A 13,880-nucleotide genomic window follows, 5' to 3' on the forward strand; every position below is an offset into this window, starting at 1 on the left:
ATTCCCCATGAAGGGTCCGGGCACCCACAAATTTCTATGCCAGGGATATTCACACTGCATGGGGGCCCCCCCACGACCCTGCCCCCCCCCACAGCCACAGGGCCAAGTTGGCACGGTCATGGGGCCAAGTTGAAAAGCTACAAATAATTAAAACCGGGTTGCCAACTTTTTCTTACTGGCTCTGCTCCTTTGCCTTCAGTGGCAACCTGGCACATGGAGTGAACTTTCCTGTACATGGGCGACCGCTTCATTTCTGCATGCTAGATGGCTATTAAAGGGGCAGGGGGGGGGGCTTTTAAAAATGTATATCCACTTTTGGATTCAGATTACCTCTTATCTCGACCAGATCCAAACAACAAGAGGATGGCAAAGAATGTCCTCAAGTACGAGAAGCTGCTGCTGGTGAACCCCGAGAGTGGCGAAGAAGGGGTGTCCCTGCAGAGGCCAAACGTGACCCAGCTGGAGACCAGAGATATTTATGAGAAGCTGTGTCAGACTCTGGGGTCTCAGGTGGGGCCACAGAAAAGGCACGGAATCCAACCTTGGTGTTTTGTTTTTACGAAAGAGTGACAAACCCCAGCAGTGTTAGGATGATGTTAGCAGACGGGTGTTGACTGTGGAATGAGCATTGATGTGCCTTCCATGTCCTTGGGATAGAAATGCCAACATTGCATGGGGAATCTGATGAGCTTTTAAATGCCGTATTTTTCGCTCTATAAGATGCACCAGACCACAAGACGCACCTAGTTTTTGGAGGAGGAAAACAAGAAAAAAAATATTCTGAATCTCAGAAGCCAGAACAGCAAGAGGGATCGCTACGCAGTGAAAGCAGCGATCCCTTTTGCTGTTCTGGCTTCAGGGATAGCTGTGCAGCCTGCATTCGCTCCATAAAACACACACACATTTCTCCTTACTTTTTAGGAGGGAAAACGTGAGTCTTATGGAGCAAAAAATACGGTAAATAGATAACACCAATGATCTGCTTGTGATATCTGAGGGACAATTTTGCAATATAAAATGACTCCCAGGCTGCGCACCTGGTCATTCAGGGGGCACAGTTACCCCATTCAGGACCACAGAGTCCTCCACACCCACCCGCCCCGCCCGCCCCAAAATAGTACTTCTATCTTGTCAGGTTTCAACCTCAATCTGTTGGCCACCATCCACCTTCCAACTGCCTCCAGACATTCACACAGGACATTCACTGCCTTCACTGGTTCCAACTACTGGGCTAGGCTAGGACCTTTTGCCTATAACTTGGTGCAGTAGACATTGACCTATTGATGTTGGTTGGTTGGTTGGTTGGCAGGTAGGTCCCCTTGCATCACCCTCTCTCTCTGGTCCTCCTCCAGCCACCCCAGTATCAGCAACAACACCTCTACTGCTCCTACGAGACCAATGGGACCCCCTTCCTGATGTTCCAGCCTCTGAAGAGGGAGATTGTCCACCAGCAGCCCCACATCGCACTCTACCACGACTTCGTCAGCGATGCCGAAGCGGAGAAGATCAAGGAGCTTGCCGCTCCACGGGTGAGCAGCTCAGGGGCATTGGGGCGTCAGGAAATGGGGTCTTGCGGGGCCGGCCCATCCAGGAGGCAGACTGAGGCAGCCGCTTCAGGCGACGGAACTGAAGGGGCAGGCCTGCTGCGGAAGTGACTGCGGCAGTGGTTTCCAGGTTCTGGTGGGACCTCACAAAAGCCCTGCGAGATCTTGCAGGGCTCTAGCAATATCTTGCCAGAGCATGGAAGGCGTGTTATGCGGCAAAACGGGATGGGTCACTCCTGGGCTCTTGTGTCGTTTTTGTCCCGTCCCCCAATTTTTAAAATTAATTTTCCAGATTTATAACAAATACAACATAACACGATAAACAAAACATATAAGAAGAAAAACAAACATATAAAATTTCTTCCAATTAAAATTCCAAATTAATTTCCATTATTAAATGACTTCCTCGAATCCTTCCTAACGGATTTTCATTGAATCTCATTTTAGCAATTTCCCAATATTCACTTTCTAATAAAATTAACTAGTTCAAATTACTAACTCCCTTTCTTTCCATCATAATCTCTTGCCTCGTTGGCTTCAGGCTACAAGAAGGGAGATTCCAGCTAAACATCAGGAAGAACTTTCTGACAGGGAGAGCCGTTCAATGGTAGAACGGTCTCCCTCGGGAGAAGGTGGACTCTCCTTCCTTGGGGCGTTTTAAGCAGGTTGGATGGCCATCTGTCATGGATGCTTTAGCTGAGATTCCAGCATTGCTGGGGGCTGGACTAGATGACCGCCAGGGTCCCTTCCAACACTAATATCCTACAATTCTGTGAATAACAACATTAATAATAATATTGATTGATTGAATTTATATACCGCCCTATACCCAGGGGTCTCAGGGCGGTTCACAGAACAAGATCAATATAAAAACCACAATATACAGTGAGGGAAAAAGATATTTGGTCCCCTGATAATTTGCCCATTTGCCCCCTGACGAAGCCTTGGTCATGGTGGCAGTTTTGGAATCTGCTGGTTTGATTCATAGAATCATAGAATCATAGTTGGAAGAGACCACAAGGGCCATCGAGTCCAACCCCCTGCCAAGCAGGAAACACCATCAGAGCACTCCTGACATCTGGTTGTCAAGCCTCTGCTTAAAGACCTCCAAAGAAGGAGACTCCACCACACTCCTTGGCAGCAAATTCCACTGTCAAACAGCTCTTACTGTCAGGAAGTTCTTCCTAATGTTTAGGTGGAATCTTCTTTCTTGTAGTTTGGAACCATTGCTCCGTGTCCGCTTCTCTGGAGCAGCAGAAAACAACCTTTCTCCCTCCTCTATGTGACATCCTTTTATATATTTGAACATGGCTATCATATCACCCCTTAACCTCCTCTTCTCCAGGCTAAACATGCCCAGCTCCCTTAGTCGTTCCTCATAAGGCATCGTTTCCAGGCCTTTGACCATTTTGGTTGCCCTCCTCTGGACACGTTCCAGTTTGTCAGTGTCCTTCTTGAACTGTGGTGCCCAGATCTGGACACAGTACTCCAGGTACTGATTGCTTCTGTCGACAGCTGTCTTTTGTACAGGTACTGTAACGAGCTGGGATTACAGGTAAGACCTCTCCCTTACAGCAGGTGCTTCTAATCTCAGCTCGTTACATACAGTGAAGATAGCAGGTAGCCTGACATCTGGCTGGTTGATAGGGGATCAAATACTTATTTCACTCACTATAATGCACATCAATCTCTGACTTTTGTCTTCTGGGTTTCTGGGGTTTTTCCTGTTGTTATTCTGTCTCTCACAGCTACAATAAACCTACCATTAAAATTATGGACTGGTCATTTCTTCGTCAGAGGGCAAACGAGCAAATTTAGCAGGGGATCAGATACTTTCCCCCCTCACTGTGTATAATCAAAATAAAAACAACAACCCAATAGCACCCCCCCCCCCAAAAAAAGAACTACATTTTAAAAAGGCATGGGATGTCAATAAGATCAACCAAAGACCTGGTTGAAATGGAACGTTTTTGCCTGGCGCCTAAAGGTGTGTAATGAAGGCGCCAGGCGAACTTCCTGGGGGGAGCATTCCAGAGACGGGGAGCCACCGCAGAGAAGGCCCTGTTCTTGTGTTGCCACCTTCCGGACCTCTCAAGGAGGAGGCACACAAAGGAGGGCCTCAGAAGGTGATCTCAGGGTCCGGGTAGGTTCATATGGAAAGAGGCGGCCCTTGAGGTACTGCGGTCCTGAGCCGTTTAACGCCTTATAGGTCAAAACCAGCACTTTGAATTGGACCTGGAAACTAATTGGTAGCCAGTGCAGTCGGACCAGGATCAGTGTAACATGCTCAAACCGTCTTGCTCCGGTGAGCAACCTGGCTGCTGAATTCTGCACCAACTGAAGTTTCCGAACCGTCTTCAGGGTGCCCATCCACTGTCCCTCAGACCTTGTGGGGGGTCCAGACTATATTTTTGGGGGGGCGGAATGAACGAATTCCTATGCCCCACAAATAACCCAGAGATGCATTTTAAATAAAAGCACACATTCTACTCACGTAAATAGTAATAATAATTTTTATTTATACCCCACCCTCCCCAGCCAAGACCGGGCTCAGGGCGGCTAACACCCGACATAAAAACAATTGATTGAAATACAACTTAAAAACAAGATTAAAATACCACGTTAAAAAATTAAAACATTAAAATACAGCCTCATTTCACTGGAAACAGCAGTGTAAAAACACCAGGCAGGCCCCACAAATAACCCAGAGGTGCATTTTAAATAAAAGCACACATTCTACTCATGTAAAAACACGCTGATTCCCGGACGTCCACTGACCGGATTTAGAAGGCGATTGGGCCGGATCTGGCCCCCGGGTCTTAGGTTGCCTACCCATGCCTTGCAGTAACCAACCTTGAGGTTACCAGAGCACTTGATGGATCGTCATTTATTTTGTACTTTGGGTGTCTTTCCTGCCCCTCTTACTCCCATAGGAGCCAAAGGACGGCTATCCTGGGCCACAAACTTGTTTTCTAACTGCTGCTGTGGTCGATGAGATTTTTGAGGCTTTCTCATGGGTTTGGAGTATTGATGACTGGTTAGTAAGTCCCCCAAGGACAACTAATAAATCATAGAATCATACAATCGTAAAGTTGGAAGGGATCCCCAAAGGTCATCCAGACCAACCCCCACAATGCAGGAATCACAGCTAAATCAAAAGATTTAACCAGGTTAATCTGCTGGAGAATTTCGTTCCTTCCAAATTCTGTTATACTAGAAAACCCCCTAAAAAGGGGGGGGGAACCACCCCAATTTGCATCCCCAACCCTACTTTGTTTTTTTAAAATAATCTTTATTAATTTAAATTACACACATATACAAAGAATATACAAAGAATTTACAATCTCACAGTCCAAAAAGAAAATTAAAGAAAAAACAATTAAGAAAAGCAGAAAACACAGAAAAAAGAAAGAAGAAAAAGCAGATTTACATACATAAAAAAATCTTAAACTTCCTAATTAATACTTAAATAAACACTTAAATAAAAAAGACTTCTGACAAAACGAGTCTTCCAATCATTCTCATTGTACTGTTTATACTGTCGTCGTTTTTTCCGCACAGTTTTATATTCTTTAATATTGTTTTAGAAGACATCTGAAGGCAGCCCTGCTTAGGGAAGCTTTTAATGTTTGATGTATTACAGTATTTTAATATTTTTTTTGGAAGCCGCCCAGAGTGGCTGGGGAAGCCCAGCCAGATGGGCGGGGTATAAATAATAAATCATAATTATTATAATTATTATTGTTCCCGTCTACTCCACAAACGGTATTTGTTGTGTTTACAAGTATCACTCGAGTTCTGCTAACATGGTGTGCCCAACCCTATTTTGAACAAGAAGGCAGAAAACTTCCTTTTTGGTTATTCAGATTCCTTCAGCAGCCGAGAGAATTAAGCTTAGAAATTGCCACCTCCTTGAGACAAGATCGAGGAGAAAGAGGAGGAGACCCTGCGGTCCAGCTCCTCCACACTTGGCCAAAACAATTCCTTCTCCATCCAACATCCCGGCCGGTTGCCTCGGCAACCGCGCAAACAGGCCCACATGGAGATTATTAACCTAATCCACGGCGTGGATGGGACATCGGTTTTGCGGTTCTCCTCCTTCCTAAGGCCAGACGGCACTTGGCTCTGGCTGCCAATCCATCACAATTCCTCTGGGCAGCTTCCAGACATCCTGGCATCTCGGCCAAGTGTGTCATCGTGGCCGCAGTTCTCCGGGCTAGACGCCCTTCCGCCGGGCGCGTTGCTCCTAACAACTGCCTAGGGCTGTTTTCCTTAACTACAGTGGATGCTCGGGTCGCGAACGTGATCCGTGCGGGAAGCACGTTTGCAACCTGCAGCGTTGCATCTGCGCACGCACGGGTTGCAATTTGGCGCTTCTGCGCATGTGCAAAGTACAATTTGGTGCTTCTGTGCATGTGCAAGGGCCGAAAACCAGAAGTAGCCCGTTCCGGTACTTCCGGGTTCGGCGCAGTGCGCAACCCAAAATCACACAACCCGAAGCGTCTGTAACCCGAGGTATGACCAGAAATGCAAAAGACGAAGGCAGACATTAGCTTTGCTAGGCAGCTGGAAGCGTCTTGAGAGTGTCTCTGGTTGCCAGGAGGAACAGGTGGCGCCTTCACCTTTAACAGGCGTGCGGCCTTGTGGGAATATCCTTATTAGATACCGAAGGTCCCCACGTTCAGTCTCCAGTGGCAACTCCAGGCACAGCTGTGGGAATGTTGTGGGTAGTAAAAAAAGGTAAAGGGACCCCTGACCATTAGGTCCAGTCGCAGACGACTCTGGGGTTGTGGCGCTCATCTCACTTTACGGGCCGAGGGAGCCGGCGTACAGCTTCCAGGTTATGTGGCCAGCATGACTGAGCCGCTTCTGGCGAACCAGAGCAGCGCACGGAAACGCCGTTTACCTTCCCGCCGGAGTGGTACCTCTTTATCTACTTGCACTTCAACGTGCTTTCGAACTGCTAGGTGGGCAGGAACAGGGACTGAGCAACGGGAGCTCACCCCGTCGCGGGGATTCAAACCGCCGACCTTCTGATCAAGTCCTAGGCTCTGTGGTTTAACCCACAGCGCCACCCGCGTCCCTGTTGTGGGTAGTAGGAGAGTATATATTGGTGAAATATTATCCTTCCTAACTCACGCTAGTGAGTCACACATATATAGCACAACTCGTTCCACTTTACACAGCAAGAAACTAGTTCCAGATTCATTTGAATCCCTTTAGTTAAGCAATCCAATCTGGCACCCCCAGATTGGGGAATATTCCTGGTAAGACCCCTTAGATTCCCTCCTAAAAGAATAAAGGCACACGTCTTCCTTATAAAGGGCCCCATTACCTTCAGCAGCTTAGGGCCTCATCAAACCTAAATCCGGCCCTGATTAAGCTGTGTGCTAGACACTGCTAATCCTCTGAAATCAGCATGTGTTAAAGGCTTATTAACCTAGGCTGGCCTCCTGTGTGAAGTGAAAGCCTGGGGATGGAGCATTAGGAAGGACACAAAGCATCTGTGCGATCTACAGGTAAAGTGATGGGAGTTAGAAACCTGCGAAGGAGTCATGTATAAGGGAATCAGGAAGGCAGAGCATGGTGTCTGTCTGAATCTAAGGCTGTGGGTAGGGCAGAAGCAAGATTCTCTTGGAGTGCAGTTCTGAGAATCCCTGCATCGTAGGCCAAAGGTCCATATAGTTAAGGCTATGGTTTTCCCAGTAGTGATGTATGGAAGTGAGAGCTGCACCATAAAGAAGGCTGATCACTGGAAGACACAAGATTTGCCCACCTTGGAAGAATGGCAGATGCAAGTAATAGACTACATGGAATTGGCAGAAATGACTGCCAGAATCCGAGACCTGGGAGAGGAAGTGGTGGAAGAGGACAGGAAGAAGTTTAAGAACTATCTGCAGAAACACTGTAAAGTGTACGAATGCTAAAATGATGTTGGGCATGAAATAATACGGCATCAGTGGTACAGTGTTAAAAAATATGTAAAAAATGTAATAGAAAAAGGGTGAAAAAACAAGGTTATATTATGTCAAAGCAAACAATATGTTAAAGGTGTTTAATTATAAGGAGGAAAGATTGGGGACATAATAGAAGTGATTACAATAACCAGAAATAAGTTTTGAAGAAGGGTAAGGATTTGCTTTATTTGATTGGACAAAGAGGAACACAAAAAAGGGAGGCGTGAGGAGGTCAAGAAACAAAGTTTTGTAAACATGAGTCTGAAAACTGGAGTTTTTGTTTTTAACTTTTTATTTTTTTCTTATTTTTTATTTGGTGTATTGTCTTTGCTGTTTTGTGTTGTTTTGATGTTTTTTTTTTTGTTTTTGGAAAAATAAATAAATATATTTTTAAAAAAATATTTTTTTGTTTTTGGAAAAATAAATAAATATATTTTTTTAAAAAAAACATTAAGAAAACCCCCAAACTCGGTTCCATGGGTGACTCTGGGTCATCTCACTGCGGTAGCTTATTAGCGCTAGTTTTGGTGTTAGGTACCAAGAAAGGTGAGTTTCAGAGTGAGTTCTTTTCTTTTGTTGATATGGATTTAAAGGGGGGGGGTTTAGACCACATTCTGTTCCATTGAGTGGGATTAATCTCAGAGCCTATGTCATCCTCCCATTGTTTTTTGATTACAGTGGTGCCTCACAAGACGAAATTAATCCGTTCCGTGAGGCTCTTCATCTAGCGGTTTTTCCGTCTTGCGAAGCAAGCCCATTGACAGCTTAGCGGATTAGCGCTATTAGCGGTTTAGCAGCTTTTAGCAGATCAGCTGTTAAGCGGCTTATCAGCGGATCAGCTGATAAGCGGCTTAGCGGCTTAGGAAAAGGGGGGAGGGGAAAAAACCCCGCAGGAACTCGCAAGACATTTCGTCTTGCGAAGCAAGCCCATAGGGAAATTCGTTTTGCGAAGCGCCTCCAAAACGGAAAACCCTTTCGTCTAGCGGGTTTTCCGTCTTGTGAGGCGTTCGTCTTATGGGGCACCACTGTATTATAACTCAGCCAAACATCAGAAGCGAAGCCAATTCTGTCTCCCTTCCACTCCAGATTTGACACTGCAACCTCTTGCGTTTTTCTCTCTCTGTTCCCCTCTCCAGTTGCAGAGGTCTGTGGTTGCCTCGGGAGAAAAGCAGCAGAAGGCAGACTACCGAATAAGCAAAAGGTAAAGTCTCTTTGCTAGCTACACACAGAAATCTCAGGGAACAAAGGAGCTACATCGCTTGATGCACCAACGGATGTGCAAAGAGCTGGCCCCCTCGTGAAATTTAGGGGTGCCTCCAGGGACACCCCACACCGCAGGGTTGAGGTTGCTAGCCTTCTTGTCACGTTTGCAGGCTAGCTCAATCAATCAATCAATCAATCAAAACATTTTATGCCCTAAATTTCCTTCAACCTTATGTTTTTGTTAGCAAGAATGCATAAACAATACTTTTCATGCAATATTATTTGCTGGATTTTACTGCGTTGTGATCTTCCTCAGTGGGTAGTGCAAACTGCTCTTCCGAATAAATCTTTTTCATAGGGTCTTCTTCTTCTTCTCCAGCGATCCCTTGTAGCCGAGTAAGATTGTCTTCCATAAACACGGTTTTAACAATGTAAGTGGCTGTGGAAGCCAATTCTGGATTCACACGTCCTTCTACAGTTTCCTGGTGGGAGTTGATCACGGTGAGGGTTTGCCAAGCGTGCCTTCCTCTTAGCACGTTTCTCCCTTGCGTCCTGAGTTTGAGTGTCTTCAAAGCCCACAACACCTTTGGTAAAGGCTGTTCTCCAGCCGGAGCGCTCACAGGCCAGTGTTTCCCAATTCTTGGTGTTTATACTACATATTTTTAGATTTGCCTTGAGACAGTCTTTGAACCACTTTTGTTGACCACCAGCATTACACTTTCCATTTTAAATTTTGGAATAGAGTAGTTGCTTTGGAAGATGATCATCAGGCATCCAAACAACATGACCAGTCCAACAAAGCTGATGTCGAAGAATCATTGCTTCGACATGGGTGATCTTTGCTTCTTCCAGTACACTGGCATTAGTTCACCAGTCTTCCCAAGTGATGTGTAACATTTTTTGGTGACACCGTTGATGGAATCTTTCATAGGCCGGGCGTGACACTGGGGATGAGTTTATGGAACCATTGGGACAGTGGTCCAAAAAAGTTTGGAAGCTCCTGCTAAATGTACATGGGCTTCTCCCAAAATCCTTTTTTCTAACTGGAGAGGCTGGGGAGCGGACCAGGCGTTCTGTTTGGTTAAGCTGCCACCTTCTGCATGCCAACCAGGTGTTCTGCCACTGAGCAAAGGAATCTGAGCAAGCAATCTAGAGGTGAATAGTTCAGGATTAGGCCTCCCATCTCCCTAGTACGCTATAATCCAGGTTTCCATTCTTCTGCAAACTGCCAAAGGGCAGGATTTATAGCCAACAGCTGCATTTATCATTCCAGGCTTCCGAGGCTGGGGAAAAATGACTTCATTGAGTCGTCTTGCAATGCAGAGCTAGATATGGAATTTCCACACAAAGCTTGACGGAGACATAGGCTGTGGTTGCAAAGCAGCCTTGGCAAATATTTTCCAAGATGATCTCAGTGCTGGGTTTTGCAATCTGGGTTTCAGAGACCCCCACTGACTGCCGGAATGCCATTCTCTGCAGGGTGGGGGGCTTTGAATTATGATTGGATGAACGAGCAGTTAACTCTTCCCTCACCTCTGGCCCCGTTGGGAAAAACAGAAGGAACTTGGCTTGAAACGGCAGTGGTAAAATGAACAGAATCGTATGCCAGTGAAGCTATTTTAAATCGATTAATACTCTGGCCTCATCTGCGCTATGCATTTAAAAGCAGCGCTGTACCACTTTAAATAGGGACGCAGGTGGTGCTGTGGTCTAAACCACAGAGCCTAGTACTTGCCGATCAGAAGGTCGGCGGTTCGAATCCCCGTGACGGGGTGAGCTCCCGTTGCTCGGTCCCTGCTCCTGCCAACCTAGCAGTTTGAAAGCACGTCAAAGTGCAAGTAGATAAATAGGTACCACACCGGCAGGAAGGTAAACGGCGCTTCCATGCACTGCTCTGGTTCACCAGAAGCAGCTTAGTCATGCTGGCCACATGACCCGGAAGCTGTACGCCGGCTCCCTCGGCCAATAAAGCAAGATGAGCGCCGCAACCCCAGAGTCGGCCACGACTGGACCTAATGGTCAGGGGTCCCTTTACCTTTTACCACTTTAAATAGCCATGCCCTCCCCCCAAATAATCCTGGGAGCTGTAGTTTGTTTTGGGTTCTGTGCAGGTGCGCTGAGTCCTAGGGGCCAAGGCAGTTTCGGGCCCCTCAAAGTAGTTTTGTGAGCCCCCTCAATATTCAGGGGGCGTTGGGCTCAGCAGACTGGCTCTTCGCGGCATTGCTCTCATAAGGTCACGACATCGTGCAACATCACGAGGGTAAGCAGGACATTCTGGCATCAAATAAAAAACCGGGGTGGATCTACACACAGGGAAAACCCCCGCTACAATTAAGTCATACATTAGATCGTTATAACAAAAGGGGGTAAAAGCTATGTAAAAATCACATGGGAAGTTTTGTGCTCTGCAGCGCCACCTGCTGCTGTGAGTTTATTATGCATTTAAAACACTTCTGTGGTTTTTTTTATTAATGTAGCTGAGTCCCAAGACAGCTTCTGTGAATCTGGGGCTGTCCCTGGAAAATAGGGACACTAGGAGGGTCTAAGCTTCATTAGATTTATAGTAAATCCACCCCTAGCCCTGACCTTTTTATCTCTTTCTCCCCACCCATACCCTGCCACAACCGCACTTCTTCTTTTTCCTTTTTTTACAGTCATGGTAAATTTAATTTAATTTAATTTAATTTAATCTAAATTAATTTTATTTTATTTTATTTTATTTTATTTTATTTTATTTTATTTTATATTTTATTTTATTTTATTTTATTTTATTTTATTTTATTTTATTTTATTTTATTTTATTTTATTTTATTTTATTTTGACAAAGTAATCATCATAAATAAATAAGAATAAAAAAATGTTCACCCCACCACCGGGACCATTCCATTGCAAACTATTCAACCTCCCAAAATTTCAATACCTCTTGTCCTGGTTTGACCCCTTTCCGTTTTAGCAGTGCAAATTCTACAAACACCTTTCATATCTCCTCAAAATGCATATTCCCCGTCTTACCTTAATGGCACATGTTAATTTATCATTAATAGCTATATCCCACACTTCTTTATACCATTCTTCCTTTTTATATTTTCTTGCCCCTTCCACTTCCTAGCTATCGTAATTCATGCAGCTGTCAATAAAATTGTGAGCGAGTCCTTTGTAGCCTGTGAACCTTCCACCCCATGGTAAATTGATAATAATGCTGCCTCTGGACTTTTGCTCAGCTTTAACCCAGGGATTTCTGTTATCTCCTTAAATGTCCTTTGCCAGAAAAATTGTTCATATTTACACGACTGCACTTGAGCTCATAAGTGCAGTTGTGTAAATATCATAGCTGTCAACCGTTCCTTATTTGGCGGGAAAGACACCCCCTCATTTTTGACATTTTTTAAGAAGAAAACCTAGTCTTATACCTGGAAAAATACGGTAAAATTTTAAAATACCCAAACGTCTGCAGGTATCAAAGGTTTAGCCAGTACAACATCAGAGCATAGCTGTCAACCGTCCCTTATTTGGCGGGAAACTCCCTTATCCTAGCGCCGTGTCCCACTGCTGTCCCTTATTGATGATGTCCCTTAAATTTCCCGGGTTTCAAAGGAAGCAGCTCCTCTTCCTCCCTCCCTGCCGGCCAGGGAGGAGGGAGGCTCCAACTGTGTTGCTTGGCTGTGTTGCTCACCCAATAAGGAGTCTAAGAACGACTGGGGGGTGGAGCTTGCATGCCTTGTGCCGATCAAATCGGCTGCGTTGCCTGGGGTCTCGCCTTTGCTCAGCGCTTCCCAGCGGAGAGGTGACGGTGGTTTTCCTTGCTGCATCCCCTTTGCTGGGTTGCTGCGCTGTGGGAACCACCGCTTGAGGCTTCATTTGGCTGCTGGCTGGGCTTTTTGCCTTTGGCTCGGAGGGGCTGCTGATCCCTTATTTTCGAGGCTGTTGTTCCCTTATTTTCAAATCTGTAAGTTGACAGCTATGGTAAATATGTACAATTTTTCTGGCATTGTGCCTTGTTTAGTGCCTGGCTGAAAGACACCTTGGATCCAGCAATCGTGGCTTTAGATCGACGGATCGCAGCCCTGACCGGCCTCAACACCCAGCCCCCTTACGCAGAATACCTGCAGGTGGTAAACTACGGATTGGGCGGGCATTATGAGCCCCATTTTGACCACGCGACGGTGAGTAAACCTGTTGCTGCAAAGTCCGGCAGGGCATGAAAGCAGTTTGATGCAGTGGAACCTTGCTTCTCAAACTTAATCCGTTCCGGAAGTCCGTTCCAAAACCAAAGCGTTCCAAAACCAAGGTGCACTTTCCCGCAGAAAGCAATGCAAAATGGATTAATCCGTCCCAGACTTTTAAAAACAACCCCTAAAACAGCAATTTAACATGGATTTTGCTATCTAACGAGACCACTGATCAAGAAAATGAAAGCAATAATCAATGTACTGTACTATAAAGTAAATAAGACAGTATTGTAGATGAAAAAAATTAAAAGTATTTTGTTTTCTTACCTGCACTGATGATAGTCATTGTTTGGATGGGGGGCTTTTATCCATTTCTGCAGTCACACAATCAATCAATCAGTAGCTGAACTGGGTTCCACACAGTCACAAAAACAAATGAACCGAAAAAGCCTCAAAAACAAAAACGCTAAATAAATAGCAAAAACGAAAGCACCAAACTTAATCCATTCTGGAAGTCCGTTTGACTTCCAAAATGCTCAAAAACCAAGGCACAGCTTCTGATTGGTGCAGGCGCCGAGGACACAATCCGCATCGGATGTTCGGCTTCCGAAAAACATTTGAAAACCGGAACACTTACTTCTGGGTTTTCAGAGTTTGGGAACCAAGGCGTTTGAGTACCAAGGCATTTGAGAACCAAGGTCCCACTGTATTTTCCGAGATGTAAACACTTGCATTTTTTGTTGGAAGCAATCCAAACCTTTCTGTCTTTTTAAACTTCTCTCATTTATAATTATAATTATATTTCCTGCTTCCCCTTGCCACAAGCACAGTCCTAAACTCCACCTACACTTTAAAATTTAAACCAGTGTGTGTATTTATATAGTTTTTATTAAATGTAAATTGTACATATACATATATACTTGTTTTCTTTACAGCATAGATTCTTAACTGAATACTTGTTTTCCCGTACAAATTTTTTTCTACCCGTGACTTCCCACCAGTTTGAC

General features: G+C 45.2%; 1 protein-coding gene across 2 annotated transcripts in view; it reads left to right on the forward strand.

Moving 5' to 3' along the window:
• The window catches only part of P4HA3 (prolyl 4-hydroxylase subunit alpha 3), a 44,729-nt gene that overhangs the window by 23,650 nt on the left and 7,199 nt on the right, over positions 1–13,880 (forward strand). The window contains exons 6-9 of one of the 2 annotated variants that reach the window (XM_079973836.1): positions 347–510; positions 1,353–1,529; positions 8,638–8,702; positions 12,708–12,867. In XM_079973836.1, the coding sequence (XP_079829962.1) occupies positions 347–510; positions 1,353–1,529; positions 8,638–8,702; positions 12,708–12,867 (566 nt within the window). The remainder of the gene's footprint in view (positions 1–346; positions 511–1,352; positions 1,530–8,637; positions 8,703–12,707; positions 12,868–13,880) is intronic. The other variant, XM_079973837.1, reaches the window with a different exon arrangement.

The sequence above is a fragment of the Podarcis cretensis genome (assembly GCF_951804945.1).
Source record: "Podarcis cretensis genome assembly, chromosome: 4".
NCBI classification, from domain to species: domain Eukaryota; kingdom Metazoa; phylum Chordata; class Lepidosauria; order Squamata; family Lacertidae; genus Podarcis; species Podarcis cretensis.